Source organism: Phaseolus vulgaris, chromosome 4 (assembly GCF_051622355.1).
Source record: "Phaseolus vulgaris cultivar YP4 chromosome 4, ASM5162235v1, whole genome shotgun sequence".
NCBI classification, from domain to species: domain Eukaryota; kingdom Viridiplantae; phylum Streptophyta; class Magnoliopsida; order Fabales; family Fabaceae; genus Phaseolus; species Phaseolus vulgaris.
The window spans coordinates 42,863,973-42,888,680 of NC_143501.1; the positions used below are offsets into that span (position 1 = coordinate 42,863,973).

At 34.6% G+C, this 24,708-nt stretch overlaps 2 protein-coding genes across 6 annotated transcripts; both read right to left on the reverse strand.

Annotated features, from left to right (window-relative positions):
* Positions 1-4,007: 4,007 nt before the first annotated feature.
* LOC137838824 (FBD-associated F-box protein At5g18780) lies at positions 4,008-4,958 on the reverse strand. The gene has a single exon (XM_068648045.1). It carries the CDS (start codon positions 4,956-4,958, stop codon positions 4,008-4,010), a length of 951 nt encoding a protein of 316 aa, XP_068504146.1.
* A 12,576-nt stretch (positions 4,959-17,534) lies between these two features.
* LOC137837655 (putative FBD-associated F-box protein At5g22720) lies at positions 17,535-21,890 on the reverse strand. 5 transcript variants are annotated; one of them, XM_068646743.2, is made up of 4 exons: positions 21,649-21,852; positions 20,424-21,397; positions 20,074-20,276; positions 17,535-17,846 (listed from the first exon to the last, which is right to left on the reverse strand). In XM_068646743.2, exons 1-3 carry the CDS (start codon positions 21,674-21,676, stop codon positions 20,103-20,105), a joined length of 1,176 nt encoding a protein of 391 aa, XP_068502844.2. In that variant the 5' UTR covers positions 21,677-21,852; the 3' UTR covers positions 17,535-17,846; positions 20,074-20,102. The 5 variants fall into 5 exon arrangements, with proteins under 5 accessions (XP_068502844.2, XP_068502841.2, XP_068502846.2 ...); XM_068646740.2 differs by lacking the exon at positions 17,535-17,846 and adding an exon at positions 17,866-18,293 and having other exon boundaries at positions 21,649-21,890; XM_068646745.2 differs by lacking the exon at positions 17,535-17,846 and adding an exon at positions 17,866-18,293 and having other exon boundaries at positions 20,424-21,392; positions 21,649-21,787.
* Positions 21,891-24,708: the final 2,818 nt, after the last annotated feature.

Sequence of the window (24,708 nt, forward strand, 5' to 3'; positions counted from 1 at the left end):
AAAGGATTGCAATTTTGGGTAAGTATCTTATTGGCAGTGTGTTCATGCAGTATCTCTCATTTTTTTGTTTTGGGAAAATATTGCAATTTTGTGAGGTACGTAGATATATATGTTCTCTTCTCATCCTCTGTGAAGACAGACACACTGGGTTGTGACATCTATCTTTGCTTAAAACATTTGGCAAGTGTCATTGTCTTTCAATGTTCAATCACAAACTTCTTCATTTTGGTGTAATTAGATTCACTGTGGAAATCAATCCAAAAATTAGAAATGGTATTGTTTTATATTTGGATTATGCATGGATCTGTTTTGTTGTTCAAGAGTTATTGTTTTATATTGGCCTCCTGCACTATGTCATCAATTCAGCACTGTTTTCTCTTATTCCTTATGCAATATACATACATCATGCATGATGAAAACTTCATGTTGACCAATGATATGGCCAATATAGTGTGTGCAGGATAATCCATACATTTTCAGCTAGTTTTGATATTGATTAGAATTTAAAACTGAACAGGTTTTTGACTTGGGCCTGTACCTCTTTCATCTACATAAAACATTAAAAGTTTGTATATGGAGCTATCCTAAGGCTTCTTTCATCTACAGTGAAACAAAAAAAGTTTGTAAATGTGGCTATTCTCTTTTAGGGTATATGCAGTGACATCTGCAATTTAATTAGTAACTCCATAGAGGATTCTGTGTGATCAATATACAATTTTGAATATAATCCTCTCTTTAACATATAAGAGCCAAGATGTTATACCATATGATTTAAATGTTTGTGTATGTAGCTATCCTTAAACCTTTGTTGTTGTTGTACGATCCCCAGTTTTAGATACTATGTTATGTGTCAAGAGAAACTAGATAAGTAATATATTCATGGAATCCAGAAAAGATGATCATGGAAGCTAGAGAACCAGCCTATCAAACTACTCATTCACAACTGTGGTCATCCAGCTAAATTACTAACTTAAGCATAACTTAAGCTAGAGAACAAGCCGTTGGGTGCATAACTTTCTATAATAAAAATATTTATTATAGAACAAAGTTTCTTAAATGTATTAAAATGATAGTTTTTTCATTGCATATGTTTCGATAAAACATAACTAGTAAGCAGCGCAAATGGAAGGCATTTCAACAAAGCCTAAACCTAAGAAGAAGAATAATGAAATCACTAAGATAACCAAGCTAACTAATTAATGCCCATCTTCAGGTGCTTAAACACTTTTTATTCATCAATATAATAATTTATTCATTACTTTTGTTTTTTAGTTTTTAACTTATCAATTCATTGATGTTTTTTTCTTTTTAATGCTATTGCAAAAAAAAAGCAAATTAAAAAATATTAATATTTAATATTTAAAATCCAAACTTTTATTTAAAAGTGGAGTTCAATAGCTGTCAAAAATAGTGCATACAAAAAAAAAATTATGTGTCCACATATCCAACGTTAAGTCCATTCTAATTTCATTGTCACTTTACCAAGGTCAAGCCCTCGCTTTATTCTAATTTTATTGTCCCACTATCCAAGGCTAAGCTCACGCTTTATTTTTAATTTTATTGTCCCCTTATCCAAGGTTAAGCCCACGCTAATTTTATTGTCCCCCTAGCTAAGCCTAAACCCTCACTTTCTGTCCAAGGCTAAGCCCCGCTTAAGTTAACATTTGTAATTTTTTGTGTTGGCAACTTGTAGGCAAAGCCCACCCAAGCCGCGCACCGACACTTCGTGGGCTTTTTCTGATTAGTGTCCGCCTTTGGCCCTTTCTAATAAAAGTTCTTTTTTTTGTAGTGGAAATTTTGAGATTTTATGAGTGATTGAATTTTTTAAATTAGAATTTAAAATTATTTATGTTCTTAAAATAATGTCTTTTCTCTTTTTTATTATCTCTTTAACTTGATTTTGATTGGATTTTCATCAACTTACAAAGTCCGAATTATTGTTGACTTATTGAAGTTTGAGTTTCATAATCTCAAAATTATTTTTTTATAATTTCTTTCGTACTAAAGTGAATTATTTTTATTTTTTGAGTTTTTTCAAGTAGCATTCATCAATTTATGTAATTTATTAGGTTTTTTTATTGATTTTGACAGGAATTTTTTTTTAAAAATATATTAATTGAAAAGTCAACATTATCCTTATCGTCGCAAAAAGTAATTCTAACATCTTAGTAAACTTTGATTAAAAAAATAACATGATTGAAAAATCATCAATATTAATATTTTTAAATTATTATTTATTGGTTAATATTTAAATAATGTTTTACATAGTGAAATTTTATGCAAATAAAAGGTTAATGAAAGTATCACTTGTTAAGATTTGAGTCCTAGATGAGAATTTAACCCACAAAACTAATTTATCAAGGGAGAGAATATGAAGAATTGATTAATTACCACATAGCTCATTCCAATTTTAAGCTCACATCAAATTCACTACATGAAATACAAATTAATTTTAGTGACAAAAATAATTAGTTGCTACAATGACTAAATTAGAGATATTTTAGAAACTAAAAAAAAAATTAGTTTCTATTATTGTTAAATGGTTTCTAATTAGCTAAAAAAAATTTACTATCAAATTTAGAATATAACAACTAATTATTTTTTTTCTGATTTTCTAGTAGTAGTGATAGCTTATTATTTATTATTTGTTGATAAAAAAATAGAATTTCTAATCCTAATTAAGGGATGTGGAAAGTTTAATTTGTGAGAAGGTTTTCAATGGCTCAAGTACTCTTGAGAAATTGCAGTGTATCTGCTAAGACTTGTATATAATTTTCTCGAATCTGCCAAGTTTTTGTGGCTATACATTCTGACTAGCAAATATTCTCTATAAAAATAGTTGAAGAGTTGAACAATGAGAGGGAGATCCCCTTTCTCTTTCTTTTTTTCTCAGCTCACAGATATCAGACTTAAGATTTAGAAAATGTTGATGCAGCATATAGAATTAGCAACAACAAAATAAACACTTCAGATTCTTCAGTGCATTTTAAGTGGCATTCTCATATTCTGTGATACTGTTCAAGGGTTAGCAAAATTACATTAACAGAACAAGAACTTCCACAGAACATTAACATTTTGTGGTAATTCTCAAAGTACTCAAATAAAAAAAATTCTTGATACAACCTCAATTAAGTATTTCTCAGCAGCCAGTAACCAATGTATTCAACATGCCTGCTGAAAAGGGCTCAATACATGAAACAGTAAAATCTGACAAGCTAGACAATGTTCATTTATATCTTGCTTATCTATTTAGACAATGTGTGAACAACAAGTAGCTTGAACTCTAACAAAATTTGCAGAAAAATGAAGTCAGTTGTCACTGATCCAGTTCTTATCTTCACTTCCTCAATGTTCCTTTTCTTTCAAACATGCCTAACAAAAGAAAAAAGTTAGGCAACTATTTCATAAATTTGTTTCTTAATGCATAAAATGATGTCAGGCATTGACTGTAATCAAACAAAAGAACAGAGAAATGTTAGTGGAAAAATTATCAATATATATGTAAATCATCTCCTCTTGAAGAGTATAGTTTAAGCGTGGATTTACCAACCACTCACTTCAGAAGAATATAGACCACTGTCTCTTCAAAATAAAGATAATTTATTCAAGCTGACTATAAAACCATGTCAACAAGACAAACAAAAACATTATAACACACCCAATAATTTGTTCAAGGAAGAAGGGAAATATAAAATGAATTATAATTAAAATTTGTAGAAGAGTATTTAGTCACCTGATAGTTAAGCATGGAATAGAGGATATAATCACGTATAACTTTCAAAAATTGATGACCTCAACTTTGGTGAGTTGAGAGTTCTGAAGTAAGTACTTCATCAACACTTCATTTTGCTGAATGTTTTCCCCCTTCAATTTCTTCAATCTAACAAAGCGAGGAGGTAGAATTCTTGGATGCTGAAACCTAGAGTGTTGTTGCACACCCTACACAATCAAACTAAACTCAGCACATATTTGAATGGATACCATACCATGCAATGTAATTAAAATGATTATGAAGAAAACACAGAAGAGTAACTCACACGCAGTATTGCTTCAATGACAGCCTTAGAGAGTGTCAATATCTTTACATAAGATAACATTCTCAGCAACCTTAGAACGGTTGCGTGAAAAATAGTACTGATCTCAATGTTGACATCTTCAAGAAGTGTAAGATCACTCAGGGAGGAGAGGTCATGACAGCCTATGTAACTTCTGATAGCGAAATGGGTGAGATTGGGAGTAGAAAGCACAATCTTGTACTGCTGTTCATCGTATCTTTTCATGGTGAAACGAGAAAGGTTGGAGTTTGATATGCTGAGGACTTTGGTATGGTCGCTCAAAGAACACCCCACAAGGACCAAACTGTTCAAGGAGAAACAGTTTGAAAAGGGTTCCGCGCACACATCATTGGGCCTTGCGGAGAAAGAGACATTGGTGAGATTCAAGGTTTTGAGCGCTGGTAGATGTAGAGATTGTGGAAGATTCAAGATATTACGAGGACAAAGAATTGAAAGAGTGAGAGATGTGAGAGAGGGAGAAGAAAAGATGAAAGGTATGGAGTAATAGAACATGTCTCTGGATTCTTGATCGAGATAGATTCTCAACTGTGTCACGCATTGCAGATAAGGAGTGACAGTGTCGAGAAGCTGGTGTGCTATGATGCCGCATGCTTCGAAATCAAGACAATGCAAAGGAATGGAAGTGTCTCTGTGGGAGAAAACGTGTGAGACAAATTTGTTGTAGTTGGTGATGTTTTTGAAGCTGCGGCGTCTGAAACAAAGATTGGTGAGACATTTCCAAAGGTTGTTCCATCGTTTGGATAAGAGAGAGATTCGAACTGCGGTATTTGTGTTTATGAATAGGATAATGTGGAGAAGAACATCGTCATGCAACTCACTGAGCCTGTCTCTCCCATCTTCTCCCTCTCTTCCACTTTTCTTGGTTTCTTTTCCTTCTTCCATGGATGAAAGGAAATACCTAATTAACGTATGCGAGGTTATTTGTAGACTCGGTCTATTCTCCAAGATTTGAGGAAACTGAAAGTGGTTTTTTCAGTTTATATTTTCACTTTTTTAATAATAAAAAAAAAGATAAGAGTTAACTGAGAATACTAAGGTAACATGAAAGACGTTTTTTCTGTTTAGAATCTCACTTACAAAACCGGATTAATTTTTGGAAAATATTTTTTTCACACCATAAAAAATATACTTTGACACCACGTTATAATAACATAATAATATTTAAAATTGAAAGATAAATGAAATACAATTAAAATATTATTTTATTAGTTTGTGATGTGAATGTTTTCTGCAAAACTGTTTAATTTTTTATGTGGAAACGGAGAAACTAGTCCAACCAGTTAAAGAGCCTATGAAAATTGGTAAGAAACCGGTGTAGTGAACGGTTTGAAACAATTGTTTTAAAATATTTTTTTTTTCTTTTAAGTTTTAAAATTTAATTTAAGTTTTTAAAAATAAAAAATATATTTATTAATTTTAAATATTTAATATAAATTATTATAGAAAGTATTTTTAAATGTAAAAAATATAATTGAGTCATTTATGTGTTATCATTAAAAATTGATATAATTATAATTATTTTTCTTGAGAATATTGAGAGTTTATCAGTTTACATATATGTATACTCACTATTTAGGTGATACTGAATAAATATCTAATAGTTCCAAATTCGACCTATGAATATCTTAATCAAGAATATTATCTTGAACTATCTATATATTCACCTAATTGCTAAATATTTGGTACATGTGCCTTTATTAGAGAGTGCAAAAAATTAAGACTTCAAAAACACAAATACTCACACATTAATATGGTTTTAATTCAATGCAATGAATTAACATAGTTTCAACGACAGTTTTAAGAATCACATAATATAACTCAATAAATAAAAATAATAATTACTTTTATTTTTTTATTATCAGTTTATATATTTCTTTGCATTAAAAATATAAACTAACAAATAGAACAATTGAATAATGATAAATTAAATGACTGAATATAAGTAAATAAACTATAAGTAAAGATAAATTAAACTACATAAATATCAATAAATAAATAGAAATAACACTTAAATAGAGATTAAATGACATAATTATAAATAAATAAACAACATCAATACTAGAAATTAATTGATATAATTATAAATAAGTGTGTAACTGAATATAAATTAAATGACATAAATATAAATAAATAAAATGAATAAGATAAATTAAATTATATAATATAAATAAATAAGATGAAAATAAATTAAATTACATAAATATAAATAAATAAATAAACAACACCATACAAAAGATAAATTAAATTATATATATATATATATAATAAGTTATATTAAGATATGTCACTTTCCTATGTTGATTGGAGTGACAAACTAAAATTAAAACTAGAAGTGCTTTTAGAAGGTTTAAATTTATTTACATTCTCTTACCCATATTCCTTCCTCTCTCTTTACCTCCCTCTAAGTTTATTAAGATTATTATAAAAAGAATTTCACATTACGGTCTCTTACCCTTAATCGGAGTGACCTATTAGAATACAAGTTTTTTTTAGAAAATTTAAAATTTCTTACATTCTCTTGCTTCATATTTCCTCTCTCTTCCTCATTCTCCCTCTCTATCTTTCTCACTTGTTTATAAGCTAAATCTTAATTTATTTACTTTTTCTTAAAGTCAATGTTACATGTATTAAATGTAAATTTATCTTATTTTTTTTAGTCTTCATTATTTATTATAATGTTTTTTTAAATAATTTTTTTTATAATTCAATATATATTTTTAATAATTTTTTATAATTAATTTTTATTATTTATGATTTATTATTATTTTTTTATTTTCTTCTTATTTATTTTATTTATTTATTATTAATAATTAATTATTATTTTTTGGTCTACATTTGCAAGAAATTTGAATTTGAAAATAAAAATCTTATAACCTCCTCACTTTTTCTTAATGGTGTCTAAACCTTTTGTTAATTTCGTAGCATTTAAACCTTTTTTAATCAGCAAGTTGTATCGGTTGGACATGCTCGGGATCCGACCAAACATTTAAGCACACTCCTCGGACTCAGTTGATCAAAGGGGATAAGATGTTTGGTTGGTCCATAACGATAACAGGCCCAATAAACGTAGAAAAAAGGTCAATTCGGTAACGTATGAAGAAGTTAGTCCAAAACTAATTGGCATAATATATTAAATAAATATGTAACAGAATCCGTTAGGCGTATAAAGATAAAAAATAGTTAGAGATAAAGCTCTACGAACATCCCCAAATTAAAGGGTAAATATTAACAGAATGTCTTTATGGTTGTTAACTCCGAAAGGGATGATCTACAAGTGTTATAAAAGGGTCTCAAGACCCTGATCAAAGGTAAGTGCAAATCTATTCACTACACCCATAGCTCATAATATATGCTCTCCCTGACTTGATCGTCAGAGTCTTATCTATCGGTGGGGCTCCCTTAATTAAGAATTCAAAGCATCCAAAGGTAGCATCAGAAAGAAGGTCCGATATTCACTTACCAGACCAGAATCAGGTCAGCCGACGAGAACATTTGGCGCCTACTGGGCAAGTAAAACTGATCCCATCACATACAAAATTCTCAATGCAACTACACGTCATGAGAAACACAATGCAAGGAGTTCAGGTGCCCGACAGAGATGAAGCCCCCATGTTGCAGCAGATCATGGAGACGATGAGGGCTTTCCAGCAAGCTAACGAGGATTACTGTCAAGAACTGTAACATCCCTATAATTTCCCACATCTGAAAACTAAAAATTTGTATAAAATATTAAAAAGAAAATATAAACATAATACAAATATGTCCACCACTCTTTCTTAAAAATATTACAAAACATATCTCTCTTCATAAAACTTTAATATCTACATAAAATTTAAAACAAATATTCAAATTTCAACTAAAATAATTTCATCATCCAGCTTCTCACTGAGGAGGAGCTCAATCACCTGTAACATCATCTGCTCCCGTGTAAATACACGATCATCACAGATAAAGAAACAACACAAACAAATAACAGGGTAAGCTAGCTATATAAACCAAAATTCTACAAAATTTCAATTTGAAATTAATAAACATAAATCATTGAGTTTCATGCAATTTCTCCAAATCATCAAGTGTCATACAAATTCTCAAATCATCAAGTGTCATTCAAATTCTATATTCATCTTTCACATGTCAGACTTCCACTGACTCATATAACATAGACACTTGACTCTACTTCTGGAAGACTCGTGTATTGAAATTAGAATCCTGAGACCTGCACCTGTCATACTACTCGTTGTGAATCCACACAACCATGTGCATAAACATCTCAATATCTCATCATCTTGTATGACAGGGTAAATTCATATGACCTAAAAGACCAGATTATATTTCAAACCCCAGACAAAGTCATATGAACCTCCATCGGCTCTCACCAACTGAATAACTTCATCTATGTGATTCCATTATATTAGTAGAGTCAGGATGTCTCATTACGGGCCTGACAGATCAATACACCCTAACAACAATCTCAACACGGTATTTCCTTTCCTGAAAATACTATGTCTTGATCACACTTTCAAATCATTGCACACTTCATTTAACACATCAATACACCATTCAATCATAATATATAATTTAAACTTTCTAACAATCCAAATATATCCAAAAAGTTATTTAACAATAGTAATCTAAAATAAACTATGCTAAAATAATAAAATAGTAATATTCATATATGTATACAAAATTTTGGATTGATCGAAAATATTTTAGGTTGATCTAAATGACACCAGAGAGCACCAGAAATTTTGGATTGATCGAAAATATTTTAGGTTGATCTAAATGACACCAGAGAGCACCAGAAATTTTGGATTGATCGAAAATATTTTAGGTTGATCGAAATTACACCAGAGAGCACCTAGGAATTTTGGATTGAACGAAAATATTTTAGGTTGATCGAAATTACACCAGAGAGCACCCAGGAATTTTGGATTGAACGAAAATATTTTAGGTTGATCGAAATCACACCAGAGAGCACCCAGGAATTTTGGATTGAACAAAAATATTTTAGGTTGATCGAAATCACACCAGAGAGCACACAAAATAACAAAGTCCCTGCTGTAGCTGAAATTACTCTAAATCAACATCAAACAACTCAGACTTAACAACATTATAATTGTATAACAACAACCATATATCAATTTCACATTCAAATATCAATCAATTTCTAATATACTTAAAACAAACAATTCTGGAAGAAAGTTTGAGACTGGTGACCACGTCACCCTCACATCCAGATCTTCTAGCCTAATGTTCTATTGGAAATTAAGGCTAGCTTCCCTTACCTAAAATTTAGCAGATATTCGCTAAGAGCTCCAAATCCACCAAGAACTTAAAGGTAACATAATCTGCACCAGAGTCCTAATAAAAAATCTAACTATATCATTAGGACCCTGAGCTAACAGAGATTAACCCTGAAGCTAAAAAGGTCACATGCAAAGCAAAGACAAAAACAACCTAACAAGTTCAAAATTTGACTCAAAGAGAAGAGCAAAAATGAACTTACTCTATCAGAGATTCTGATCGGGCAGTCTTGTAGTACTCACTGCCAGGAATCTGATGGAGGACTCTGATCGTCGAACTGATGAACGAGGAAGTCAGAATCTTAGAGAGAAGGGAGAGGAAAGGAAAAGAACTTTCTAGAGAGATGGTGGTTCTTTTTAAAATGAAACCTGAATAAAAAAAATTCTATTTATATGCTTGTTTTAATTTTACCACTTCTACTCTAAGACTATTTTTCTCAATCCTTACAAGAACAAGATCATTTTCGAGAGGAGGCCCAAATCGAGCAAGAGCGTCTGCGAGAAGAAGCTCGCACTGACCATGACCGTCTTCGAGAAGAGGCACGTGTCGAGCAGGCACAACTAAGGGAAGAGGCTCGAGTTGAACAAGAGCGCTTACGGGAGGAAGCTCGAGCTCATCAAGAGCACCTCATGGGAGAAATAGAGGTTTCTCGGAAGATAGTGGAGAAGATTGCTCGGATTAATGAAGAACTATAGAAAACTAATGACAAGCTACGAAGGTCCATGCACAGTCAACAACAGTGTACCGTTCGGGTCCGCTCCCTGGATAAGTCCTCGAGGGACGACCTATAGTATTTTTCTTGGCAAATCATGGAGGAACCTCCTCTTTTTCTCACCCCTCTTTTTGTTCAGGTATCTTGACGACGAGGCAGAGACAAGAAAGAAAGAAAACCCTGTAGACACAACAAACCATGAAGCGCCTATCTTGGGCGATTTCAACACAATTGCGGGGGGATTCTCCAGGGGAGGGACTTCTAGCCGAAAAAGTTATGCTCGAGCAGTAATGACCCTAGAGAAAGTAAAGCCCGATCCACGTTTGATCCCCCACATCTGTTTTACGACATCAGACTGTGAGGACATTTTTCCTCACGAGGACGATCCCATAGTTATCTCGGTTATTACTATGGGTCGATATGTGCACAAAGTTCTTGTGGACCAGGGTAGTTCAACTGATGTCATGTTTTGGGAGATGTATTTGGGGCTGCAAATACCCCTAGATCAGCTAAGACCCTATGATGGTTGCTTGGTAGGTTTCACGGGAGATTAAGTGAAAGTTTGGGGGTACGCCGAGCTTCGAACCACCTTCTCGGATGAAAATGCGGCCACAATTATCACGGTAAAATATATAGTAGTTAATACACCCTCTGCTTACAATTTACTTTTGGGACGACCATTTTTAAACGGACTAGGAGCGGTACCCTCATCATACCATATGAAAGTAAAGTTGCCTTCGCTAGAAGGAAGGTCATCACCTTAAGGGTGGACCAAAAGGTAGTCTGCAAGTGCTACGAGAGTAATTTGAGAAGTAGAAGAGACACGTATATGATAGACCCACCAAGAGGACCTCGACATAGAAATAGACCCCACCGCTCATGACGAGAGGAGACCTGGGTCGGCAAGGGAGGTTCGGGAGGTAGAAATCAATGGAAAGAAGTTCAAACTCGGAGCTTCATTACATAAAGAGCTAGAGGAAAAAATCGCAAAAGTCATTTCCAAAAACCTGAATGCTTTTACGTGGTCGTCAGCCGATATGCCCGGAATTAATCCCGATTTTCTATGTCACCATCTCCCCATAGATGAGAAGGTCAAGCCTGTTATCCAGAGAAGGAGAAAACTTAGTTTAGAAAAGTATCTCGCCATCCGAGAAGAGACTCAAAGGCTTCTCATGGTTGGTCACATCAGGGAAATCTAGTACCCTGAGTGGTTGGCAAATGTCGTCATGGTCAAAAAAGCGAACGAGAAATGGAGAATGTGCGTCGATTTCACTGACCTCAATAAGGCCTATCCCAATGACCCTTACCCTTTGTCGAACATAGACTCATTGGTAGATAACGCCTCAAGGTGTGGCCTACTAAGTTTCTTGGACGTTTTTTTCATAATACAACCAAATCTGGATGCATCAAAAAGACAAGTGTAAAATAACTTTCATGACCGAAACAACTAGTTACTATTATAATGTCATTTCGTTCAAGTTAAAGAATGCATGGGCGACCTATCAAAGACTCATGGACCGGATCCTATCACCAATGTTTGGACGGAATGTACAAGCGTATGTGGACGACATGGTGGTCACATTGGTGAAGGCAAGCGAACATGTGTCAGACTTGGAGGATTTGTTTGCCACTATAGGGGCACATAATTTAAAGCTTAATCCCGAAAAATGTGTTTTCGGAGTACAAGCAGGGAAGTTCCTCGGTTTTGTTAGAATATATGGTCTTAAACGAGAGGGGGGTGAATTGTTTAAGAGGGATTTTCGTAAACTTTTAAGCCTAGAATGAAAATACTTCAAGAAAACCTTGATTAAGAAATCAATTTTTCAAAACATAAAGCAAAAGGCACTATACTAGTAAAAACAATCGGTTGTTTTAACGAAACAATCGGTTGTTTATACCAGTTAACAAATATCAAAACTGAATTTAAAGAGATAGGGATACAGAGATTGCACACAAAATTTTATACTGGTTCACTCCAAATCCAAAGCTACATCCAGTCTTCTCAGAAACCCTGAGGAAATCCACTAAGCAATCACAACCTGATCACTTTCACAACAACCAAGAGAATGACCTTGAACACCTCAAGACACACACTCTTCTTGGCCAACACACCAACACCAAGATTGTTGATCTTGATCCCCTCAAGAACACACAACCAATCTCAGCAAACATAGAAACGAAACTTGTTTCACAGAGTTCAAGAATTACACTTGTTACAGAAGATAATCTGAAATCAATACAAGCAGAATCCTATTCCACAAACTTTGATCAATCACAAACTTTCAGCAATCTCAGCTCTTTGAAAAACTCAAAAACTCTTAGCAAAAACTTGTCAAAGATTGATTCTCAAATCTGTTTTTCTGAATTTATTCAAAGATGTAGTTTGTTATCAAATCTTAACAAACTCTTAAATTGCATTAAAAGATTGGTCAAAGCATTTAATGACTGGAGCGTAAGCAGTTAAATCATTTAAAGCTCAGTCAAAGATAAAACAGTTTTTCTATTATGGTCCCAAAACAAACAATCGGTTGTTTCTTCGAATCAATCGGTTGTTTTGGTTCTTAACAGTTCAACCATTTTAAAAACAGTTTTCAATCTTTTTCTCAAAACATCTAAGTATAAACAATCGGTTGTTTCGACAAAACAATCGGTTGTTTTAACTTAGTTTGAAAACATTTTACTTTCACAAAGATTGAGATGCTTATGCTTTAGATTCGATCAAGGGGTGGATTACAATACTCAAACTACCCCAGATCTATTCTAAACCAGCACAGCAACACCAAGCACAACCAAGCCTTCAACATCCTTCAAAAGGGTTTGGATTCTTCAAAGCTTGAACACCATTTGGTTCAACAGGTTTCCTATTAACTGAAAGAGGAGTTGGAGCAAACCCTGACAAATGTGCAGCCATCATGGAGATGAGAAGCTTGACCAATGTAAAGGAAGTGCAGAGGCTGACAGGGCGGATAGCTGCCCTCTCTCGTTTCCTATCTACCAGTGGCGATAAAGGTTATCTGTATTTCCAATGTACAAGCGTATGTGGGCGACATGGTGGTCACATTGGTGAAGGCAAGTGAACATGTGTCAGACTTAGAGCATTTGTTTGCCACTATAGGGGCACATAATTTAAAGCTTAATCCCGAAAAATGTGTTTTCGGAGTACAAGCAGGGAAGTTCCTCGGTTTCCTATTAACTGAAAGAGGAGTTGAAGCAAACCCTGATAAATGTGCAGCCGTCATGGAGATGAGAAGCCCGACCAATGTAAAGGAAGTGCAGAGGCTGACAGGGCGTATAGCTGCCCTCTCTCGTTTCCTATCTGCCAGTGGCGATAAAGGTTATTTGTATTTCCAGTGTCTCAAAAAGAATAATCGTTTCATCTGGACGAAAGAATGCGAGGAAGCTTTCACAAGCCCTAGAGGGGTCACTCAATGACGACCTAACTTGTTAATCAGGGTTCATCCTCACTATCTTGGGCACTCCATCCAAATCCAGGTCAGGAACTCATAATTTTCTTAGCCGAACTATGCTAAATGCTTGGGCAAATCTACTTTGCGAGTTATCGCATGCATTTATGAGGTAGTAGGCAAAGTTATCAGGGGCATAACTAGGAATAATCATCAACTAAAAATATCCAAAGGGATTAAGACCATTAAGGTAGTGTCCAGGTTAAAAATTAAACACACATACAAATATTAAACATTGTTCATGAAAATTAAACACACATACAAATATTAAACATGATTCATGAAAGTTAAACATTGAAATGAGTAAACATAATTAAGATTCCCCCACGAGTTTCCCGTTGACCACCATTTTGCATGGGCTTAGTAGGGAGAATTCCACTGAAGGATGAATGATGGTTGCTTGTTACATAGCGGCCTCGAAACCAAAGATATATGATTGGGTTGCATCATCTTTCATCGTGTTGATAGTCTTCGAAAGCTCGGCGAGCTCGGTCTCTTTGCGAGCCATCTCTTCTTCCTAGCCTCCCATCTTTTTCTCTAAAGTGTTAAGCTTTTCAATCAAGTTGGTTTTTTCTACACTCAGCATAAGCCCTTCCTGAGTCTTGCCAACTAATTCAGAATGTAAGCGGTCAACCTCGGCACAAAGGCGCTCGGTTTCCCGTTGGAGCTTGATAATCTGCCGAGCTTTCCTGTTCTTGACCTCTTTTCGATCCTCCACTTTATTACCAGCCAAGCACGCCATGACAATTGCTTGACCAAAGAGGCTTTTGGATTCATGACGGAGTCGATGTTCCTCCTAGCTTTCCAGTCTTGCTCTATCCTCTACTAGTAGGAGGCACAAGTTCAAGTGGGTCAATATATCAAAGCTCGGGTCCCACAAACTTTTTCCTTTGGAGCTTTCCACTTACTCGCATTCTTGGACAGTTAGCACCTCCTGTGATGAGTACCTGAGAGAGAGCGCACCCACTGACCAAGCTTAGCCTTCCAAGAGGATGACTTAGAGCATGACTCAAGATACAGGGCTAGGTCAGGATCCACTTCTAGCTAATGCTTCAACACCTAGTCTTCCCCAGAGAATCACGAGGAGTAGAGTCCAGGCCATAGGGGTTTACTTAATCACTTGGTTAAGTTCGTGTCCAGTGGGGATCTTCCCTAAGTCTCACCTCACAATTTCTAAAATCCAAATCATAAACAAAGTGTCACCCTTAAAATGGACAAATCTAAAATCAAGTCACATCATCCTGGTTTGGAGCCCGACCATCTAAGTGAGAGTGCTCGAAGGGAGGGTTAGTCTCTAATATTTTTCTTTTAAAAACGGGACCAGAGGTTGTACGTTCATCTTGCTCATATTGTACTAAGATGGCACTAGTAGGAGTAGTCTCTTTCAGCGTCAAGGTATCTTTGGACGTTGCCTTCATTCGCCTGGCACGTTCGGCCAACTCGGTTTTTCTTATTGAAGAAAGCTACAAAATAAAGAAAACTATTTTTAGAATTTACAAATTCCCATCATTTCTAAAAAAAATAAGACTAAAAAGAGTATATACCAATATAGGCTTGAGAGAACCCGGGAGGTACTCTTTTGTCAAAAGTGTTGTTGTGTCAAAGACGACCTTAGGGTTTTCCAAGAACTCACAAATACACCCTTGGGGACAAATCTTCAAGGCGTCATGCACTTTGGTAACGAGGATTGGGCGAGCAGTATAGGGGGAAGCCATCAAGTAAAGATGGGTCTCCAACAGAGGCACGAACTTTAATGAATCAGCCTTTGAAATTTTTATAAGAAGATTGGAAGAGGGTAAACAAACCTCTTCTAGGATCACCATTTAAGGAAGACCACAACTACCGACTAGATTGTTTTAATTAAATAAAATAAAATAACACCTCCACAGTCAGTGAAATACCGAGCTGAAGGCACAAAATGATGAAAGCTCGAATAAATGCCCAGTTGTTCGGATGCAACTGAGCAGGAGCTACGTTTAGCTCGGTTGTGAGTTCTTTTTCAAAAATAGAAAGGGGAAGACACAACAGAACTTTAGTAAAAAATGTGGCATAGAAAAAACAAAAGGGTTCATCAAGGTCTGAGGATTCATCGCAACATTATGGCTCACCCTCTCTACACGCTACAACTTTTACCAAGTTTTCATCTTTTTTGCTTAAGGACCCTGATTCCCTCAACTCCCTAATTCTCAAACAACTAGTATAAACAAAGGTTTCTCTAAAAAATTCTTTATTCGCCCAAGGATAAACGAAGGCATAATCCATCTTAAAAATAACTAGAGCATAAGCAAACATACAAGTACGATAAATGTTTCAACATGGAAATTGTGTAAATCAAGAAAACACATTAAGAAGCAAGATATAAAGTTTTATTGATTAAACATGAAATAGAAAATGCACCTGGTTCACGGTGGTTTGCGGAGACGCACGGTGGCATAGGGAAAAGTTTTCTTTCTTGTCTGAGTCTTAGTGGAAGAAGAACAATGGAGAAAAGAATGGGCTTGCGACTTTCTTTAAGTTAAATGGGGGTTAACGAAACGACATATGTTTGTGACCATTGATCATAAGCCACGTGTCAATATCGTTAACGGCTATCAAAAAGCTATCCCATCAAGTGACGCTTCGAAAGTTGTGAGCCACCTACTCTCTGACTTAACGTCTTTTCAGACATTTAAAACCTATTTGCCTCGTCCTGCTCAACTCGAGGTTGGGGGTTGTGTATTGGTCGGACGTGCTCGAGACCCGACCAAGCACGTAAGCACGCTCCTCAGGCTCAGTTGATCAAAGGGGTAAGGTATTTGGTTGGCCTATAACGATAACAAGCCCAATAAACGTAGAGAAAAGGTCGACTCGGTAACATATGAAGAAGTTAGTCCAAAACTAATTGGCAGAATATATTAAATAAATATGTAACAAAATTCGTTAGGCATATAAAGATAAAAATAGTTAGAGATAAAGCTCTGCGAACATCTCCAAATTAAAGGATAAATATTAACAAAATGTCTTTATGGTTGTTAACTCCTAAATGAAGGATCTACAAGTGCTATAAAAGGGCCCCAAGACCCTGATAAAGGTAAGTGTAAATCTATTTACTATACCCATAACTCATAATATATGTTCTTACTGACTTGATCATCAAAATCTTATCTACAGGTGGAACTCTCCTCATTGAGAATTTAAAGCATCAAAAGACAGCATCAGAAAGAAGGTCAGATATTCACCTACCAGACCGAAACCAGGTCAGTCGGCGAGAACAATAGTTAATAGTGTCTAACTTTTGTATAAATGTTGTTTCTGGATTTTTTTGTTGAAGAATTATTTGCAATTAATTTTTTTATAACTATAAATTTTAAAGTATCGATTATTGTGTGTATTTTAGCTATATAAGCTTATTTTATATATGGTGAACTAATATTTGTCTAAATTACGATGCTTGAGAAAATAAAAACTAATTAAATAGATTATTGTGTAGCAATATTTTAATTAACTTGGAGTACAATTTCCTAATTACAATAAAAGTATAATTACTTATGTTTAATTGAATTTTACATAAATCCGTTTTTGTCCTTCAATTTTTTTTAAAATTGGTTCGGGCTCTCCAATTTGAAATATATGTTTGTATTGACATTTGACATATTTGAATGGTGGTGAACTTTAAAGATGTTATCTGATTCCAGAAATTAAAAAAGTGTTTTTCTCAATTTGAGGAAGGAAATGAATTTGGAACAATAACTTTTTTTTTTCATTTTCTTTTTAATATTTCTTTTGGTTTAGACTGCCTAAGAATTTATCAATAGTTACAATTAAATATTTTGCTTCCTAATAGGTCTTGTAAAAAAATTGATGTATTTCCTTTCCTGTAAAAACTTTTCTGAGAAAAAGAAAATCTGTTATGTCTGTGGGAGGTTACAAACCAGCTTCCTCTTTTTGGAGTGAAAGGTGGAGGAAGAATCCTTGGATGATTGCAAGTCTAGCTTTAGATGGACAGTGAAAGTTGTTCTTGTTACTTTCCAAAACTGCATGTTGTGATAGAGAATATTGTTCCAAGTGATGCACTTTGACACTTTTGGGATACATTAGTGACATAAATGTGTCATGAAGTGAATGTTAACATGAAAAGTGTGGCTAAGTGAGTCCAAGTCCATGATATCGCTGGATTGATGCATCTGAATCCGACAGAGGTAATCAGAGATGCTCACTTCACATGTTCATGTTAGGAAAATATTTCTCAACGGTACTAGGTACTCTGAGTAAGTAAACAAACTCATCTCATCACTTGCATTTAGTAAGTTCCTGAGGAATTGATAAGACATGATAAACATACTCATCATTATAAAATTGACATGAGTTCATACAATACAACAACCCCAAAGTCCAGTAATTCAATTACATTACATCCAAACATTGGTAGAGGCGTGATACACAGAATTTCCATTCCATAACACTAGTACCACTACAACACAGACCATCCGTAAGACAAATGCAAATTATGAAGAATTTTGGCTCATCTATTAACATTCAAAAGGAAAAAAGAGGGGCAGAAATTACAATTGGACTATTAATGTGTATTAATATTATCATTAACATATCCTTTCATCCAAAGATCCAAAAGCTAATAAACCTTAAGAATAGCACTCTAATAGCTTGAACTATAGAAGACATCATAGATTGCCTGGATACAGCCACTTCAATTATGATGGTCACAGTATGAGTTATCGTCACTAAGATATTTTGATATCACTGGAAAACAAAAGAACAAAAAAATGAGTCTAAGTCCTCAACAAGAGGACATTCTGTCAGTGTTTTGAATCGAAAAAAAATTATTTCAACCATGTAAGTAAAAATAAATATAAAATGTATAGTTTATGAAAGATTTTTCAGTAAAAAGTAGTGAAAATTAAACCATAATTGTTGCTCAAGCATTTTAGTCATGGCATGAATCACAGTTCCATGTCTCTTCCAAGATTTACGTAGTTTGTTGCTCAAATTTAGCATGTTCTTTTGGCAAAACATTCTGACCAGGCACCAACAGATAGCAAATGTCTGTACATAATAGCAACCTAGACGGCTAGAAACAATAGCAGCAGCAGATGGTTCTTTTCAAAGAAATCATTGTGTGAGATTTTCTGCTTAGATTATCAGTTTAATATCATCCACCATTTGGACTCTAAATTCATTATGTACCAGAAAATAGTATCATGTCATATTTACAGACTAAATGCACAGAGCAATAAAATCAAGTTTGGAATTTAAAATAAACTAAGCACGGGGAACTATCTAATTCCCTTTCACGTTTGAAACATCAAACTTCAGCTTTTTAGCAACTTTATCCTCCGTTCAAAGGGGGATATATTCAACATCCTCAAATAAAACTATTTCGAGCAAAAGTTCTCAGTAAACCTTGTAAAGGAAATGGTGAAAACAAATTTTTTGTCATTAACGTCATTCCCTTTTCAAAATCCTGAAATCTGACCAAGAAATATGGATGGAGGTACTTTTGAAACTATCAGTGAAAACATATTCAGCTAAAAATCACATTAGATGACAAAGCACCACCTAAAAGCTGAAATCCAAATTCACCCACTTCCTACTGGGCATTGGTGAATCTTACTGTATAACCAAAAAGCAAAAAAAAAAAAAAAAGGAAACAACCTTGCATATCCAACTGCATGTTATTCTACTTTTTACCAACTGTCTAATGAAAAAATAGTACATGAAACTGTAGGGGTTTTATTATGTCAGATTAAATCTAGATTACAGATGTTTCCTTGATTTCTTTTCTATATTGAAGAACTCCCTCTAGATCTTACTGAAATGCTTTCCAAATAATTGTATCTAGATCTTCCTTGAAACTAAACCCAAAATATGAAATTGAACATAATTATGCCCAGAAATATTCTAGCCCGAATGACAGAAAAACACTATTTAATCCATTTTCATTAAATAAAACTTGACAATGATGCAGCCTATAACACCAGCAAACAAAGAAACTTCATATTCATCATCCTATTGAGCGGTCCCTTTGGTTTTTCCCCCCTTCAACCGTTCTTTTCTCCAAAGATGATTAAAACTACAATAAATATAACAAAAAAATTTCAAAGACAGTTCAAATCAACCGGCACTTAATAATATTAGCTGTAATTTAAGATGCATCAAAACAAAAACCTTTTTTCCTTGTGCATTCTCAATTCATTATCCACCCATAAATTCTTAATGAATAAAACAACATACGGAATTATTTTTCCCTAGCCTGCATAAGGCAAACTGGGAATATATTTGAGATAAGAATGAGAAATAGTATGTATCATACAGATAGCTCCCCAGTAATACTTAAAAATTCTCATCTGCCGAAGCCAAATATAGAAAAGAAAAAAGGCTACAAGGGGGTAAAAAGGACCTCATAATATAGAAACTTTTTTATTTGCTGTGGCTCTAAGAATTGAGAAGAGACTACGCGAGGATCAGGAAGAGAAGAAAACATTAACGAAGCATAAACTTAATAATATGTAAAACACGCTACCTGAAGATTTAAGTGTGCATGGATATCACTCAGCAATTTATAACATCCACTTTGGCAAATGGGGATTTCTGAAGTAAGTATTCTACTATCGTGCTAACTCCCTCATCATATATGTTTGTCGGGGATTTCAGTTTCAATTTCAATGACTTCAATTGAACAAAACAAGGAATTTGAGTTATCATTGAACCAAAAGTTGAGAGACCCTGCACAAAGAGAGTTTATTGGAGACACATTTTGAAATATAATTTGAAAAGCAAGATTGACTAATGGATAGAAATTTGGCACATGGGACATTTTATGGGCAATGTGAAAAGTAAAATATAATGGAAAAACATAATAAAGTAACTTACATGTAGAATCTTAAGGGTACTGGAAGAGAGTATCATTATCTTTACATGATCAGCAAGCACTTGCAGCAAACTTATAAGGGCTGAATACGTCCGTTCAAAATGAGTATGAAAATAGGCTTCACAGTCAATGCTTACTTGTTCGAGAAAACAAAGTTTGCACGCAGAGAGTTGGTGAAGAGGATCACGCATCACAGAAAGATATCTAAGGTTTGGAGTAGAAAGCACAAATTTGTACGGTGCTTCTTGAATGGTACTACCAATGCTCAAACTAGAAAGGTTGGAATTACATATACAGAGGAATTTCACACCTTGATGCAAGTTAAAACGGTCAAGGACCAAAGTATCTAACATGTGACAATTTGAAAAGGGTTCAGCACAGTCACTTTCACTTGCAGTAAAAGTTACATGCTCAAGATGCAAGCTTTTCAGTGCTGGCAACTGCAAGGAACTTGGAAGTTGGGTCATCCAAGGAACAGCCCAAATGGAAAGCTTGAGATATGTCAAAGATTTACAAGAAAAGACACTATGGTGCAACCTAAAACCAACTATAACACTTAAATTAACTTCAATTGTCAACTGCTGGACATCATGTGACACAGCATACTCCATGATCCTATCCAGAAGTTCATGATCAATGCAGCCTTTACGCCTCAAATCCAGACTATGTAGTGAAATGGAGCTGTCTCGATTCGACATAACCCAAGATACAAATTTGCTGAAATGTGTAAGATTGGTAAAATCTGAGGAATTCAAAGCTAAATCAGTTAGGTGTTTCCATAGTTCCTTCCATCTTGAAGACAAGACACAAGTCTGAACAGCCTGTTTCATGCTCATAAATTTCATTATATGAAGTAAGACAAAGTTAGGCATGTCACTGAGCCTGTCCAAGTCCTCTTTTCCATCCCCGTCACTCTGCATTTTTCCCTCTTCAACCTCAATTTCTCTATGACCCTTTTCCTTCAACCACACCTGATCTAAGAAATTCAAACATATCATAAATTTACTTCTCACAATTACACCAAAAAATTGTCAACAAAAATAGATAACAACTGCCAAATACCAATACTAGGATTGGATCTAATGAAAGAAAACCCTTTTAGAAGTCAAGTACAATTTTTTTTCCACTTTTCATTTCCATTAAGATATAAAATTTCGGGTTTGTCCCTTTTAGAATGATTGAATAAATAGTATCCAAAATCATTGAGGAAGCAGGGAGTAGAAATACCTTGTGCGGCGATTGGGGATTGGATCATTCAAACTCCACCACTTTCCCTTTAGAGCTTCAAGTTTCGCCTTAAATCCTATAAGCGCTTTTCTATGGGCTTTTAATCGGTAGAAGAACGTTGTTCTTTATTAGGCAAAATATCTTCTAGCGAGGGTGCGCGTGTTCCATGTACATATTTTTTAGACATAATTTTTGTTCTTTTTCTTTTATGGGTTTTGATCGAGAGGTGATTTGAACTACTCGATTTAGAATAATAAAATGTTTTTTTTTTTATTGATTTGGATTGAGGAGAAAATTTGAAGATTTCGATTTAGAATAATTTAAGAAGAAAGTGAGATAGTTGGTTTTAGGTATGATAGATTAAATTTGTGAATAAAATTTATTGAAGTTTGTTAATAAAATAATTTATTTATTTATTTTTTATAATTAATAATAATATTATTATTATTATATAAATAAGTATATTTATTTTTATTATTATTATTAATTATTTATGTTATTATTAATTATTATTAATTATTATTTTATTATATTAATTATTATTAATAATAATATTATTAAATATTTGATACAAATAAAATTAAGGGTAGTTTTGACTTTTTAATAGTATTATATAAAAAATTTAAGTTTTCATTGCTTTTCATTGTGTTTCTTTCGCTTCACAAAAGGAATGGTTTTTATTCCTTTCTCTCAACTTCACACCTTTCAATCGTTCCAGTTCAATAGAAACAAACTGATTTTATTTTGTTTTTTCTATCCGAGTAAACAATGTTCTCGGATGCCAACGGAGCAGATAAAAAATTTATTTATTTGAAAATTAAAAAAGAATAAAAATAAAAAATTTATCTTAGGAAATTAAAAAAAAAAGAGGTAGTAAAAGAGAAAAGAAGAGGAAGAAAAATAATTGAAAGTAAACGTTATGAAAAAAATAATAAGATATGGAATGAAAATAAATAGTGTCATATTAAAAAATATTTTATTATTAATAATTTTATTATTCTTTTAAAAAAAATTATATGGGACTAAATCATTTTTTTGGACTAAAATCCCTAGTTTTAAACTTTTGAGGGGCAAAATACTAAACAAAATTGTGGAAACCAAAACTAAACCAAATTCATCTAAAAACATATTTAATATATAAATGCGCACTTCAAACTTATAAAAAGAATGAATGAAAATAAAATATAAGTTTGTTTGTTTAAATAATTAGAAATATACCTTCTTTTCATTATCTAATTTGAATGAACAGAAAAAATAAATAAAAAGAAAATGCTTATAAGGAGTTTTTTAATTATGGAAAAAATGAGAGAAATGACAATAAAAAGTAAAACCTTTTACATAACATTTTTTTTCTTCTCAATTTCATATTGTACTGATACGGCCGTACGACTGAGATCTGGACTTAGTATTCGATCTAAACCAACTGACATGACCAAAATCATTACATTTAAATAGGATTAACGAGACTAATCAGCGATCAAACACTAGGTAATGCACTCCTAAGCATGATCTAACTCTCTAATTCAACCCAATAACAAAGGGTCCGTGATAATCATATAAATAGGCACAGATTCCAATAATGAAGTATGTCATCATCCAGTACTAATAGCACTGAGTGTCGAATATTGAATTTTCACTTGAGCGTCGGAGTACCTTTTGCAGGTACCATCCGAGTCCCGAGCTAGCAAGGAGAACGAACAAGAGAGCGAGAGCGTGGGAGTTCAGCTGAGAGGAAGGAGCAAGGTGCAGACCGACCGACCGACCGAGGAGTAGCTTGAATCATTCTCTTGGTTCCAACCCCATTCGAGAACAATTGGCGCCCACCGTGGGGCCGAGAGAATTAGCGTGAAGAAGAAAGTAGATGGTGTCAACCAAAAGCATGGTGAACGAGAAGATGTTTGATGCTGAGCAGATGGCGCTTTTGATGTCTCTGTAAAGAGAGATGGTCGAGATCAAGAGAAGGAACGAGGAGACCAAGCGAAAGAATAAGGATGAGATTCTGACTCTCCAAAAGGAGAATGAAGGAATGAAGAAGTTTGTGGAGGAGGGTCCATCTATTGGGCCGACCCATCCTACTGGGAGGTCCTTCACCACCCCCACCGGCCCTAGAACCGTCAAAGAGTCGAAGGATAAGATCCACACCCAGGAGGCTAACGACGAGTCCTATATGAATAGGTCGATCCCTACGAGCGATACCCTAGACCTGACCTACTGACACCCATTCATTGACTTTGTGATCGGAGTACCGCTATCGGCTAGGTGGAAAGACTTTAATAGGGACCGTTATGCCAGTACGACTGACCCTGACAAGCATATGGACGTGTACACCTCGGATAGTGCAGTCATGTGCCGAGTGTTCCCCACCTCACTGAAAGGAAGAGCTTTGAGTTGGTTTACGAAGCTTCCTCCAAACTCCATCGACTGCTTTGAGACGCTAGTGTCCAAGTTTGAGACACAGTTCGATATCAACCGACCGCATCACTTGACTTCTATCGCCCTGGTCAATATTCACCAGGAGAAAAGGCGAATCTTTGAGGGCGTTCATGGATAGGTTTGGAAAGGTAGCCCTAAACATCCTGAATTGGAGTTCATAAATGGCCATGTATCACATTGTCACAGCGCTACAGTCGGTATCGTTTGCTGACAGCTTGTGCATGGAGCCAGCTACAAACTTTGATGAGCTTAGGCAGAGAACCGCTAAGTTAATGCAACTGGAAGAGCTAAGGGAATTCAGGAATCAAGCCCGAGCTGAGGCAGGCGACGATAAGGGGAGAGAGAAAGAGAAGGAGCGTCAAAACTGACCTTCTGCTGGTCGAGGAGATAGGCACGGAGACAACCGTGGGTCCCGGTTCACGAGATACACGCTGATAGGGGAAAAATATTAGATGAGACCTTGACTGTCGATTTGAATCCACGACCAAGAAGGGCTGCAAGTCCTGAGAACGTCAACCAAACTCGTAGATGTCGGTACTATAGAAATAGTGAACATACCACTGAGGAGTGTCAGGCATTGAAGGATAAGATCGAGGAGTTTATCCAAGTCGGACATCTTCATCGGTT

Coding starts and splice junctions, on each gene's coding strand:
- LOC137838824 (XM_068648045.1), bottom strand. CDS start 4,958: ATGGAAGAAGGAAAAGAAACCAAGAAAAGTGGAAGAGAGGGAGAAGAT.
- LOC137837655 (XM_068646743.2), bottom strand. CDS start 21,676: ATGATCCAATCCCCAATCGCCGCACAAG. Junction 21,398..21,648: donor ATCCCCAATCGCCGCACAAG/GTATTTCTACTC, acceptor TGAATTTCTTAG/ATCAGGTGTGGTTGAAGGAA. Junction 20,277..20,423: donor GTACCCTTAAGATTCTACAT/GTAAGTTACTTT, acceptor CTCTTTGTGCAG/GGTCTCTCAACTTTTGGTTC.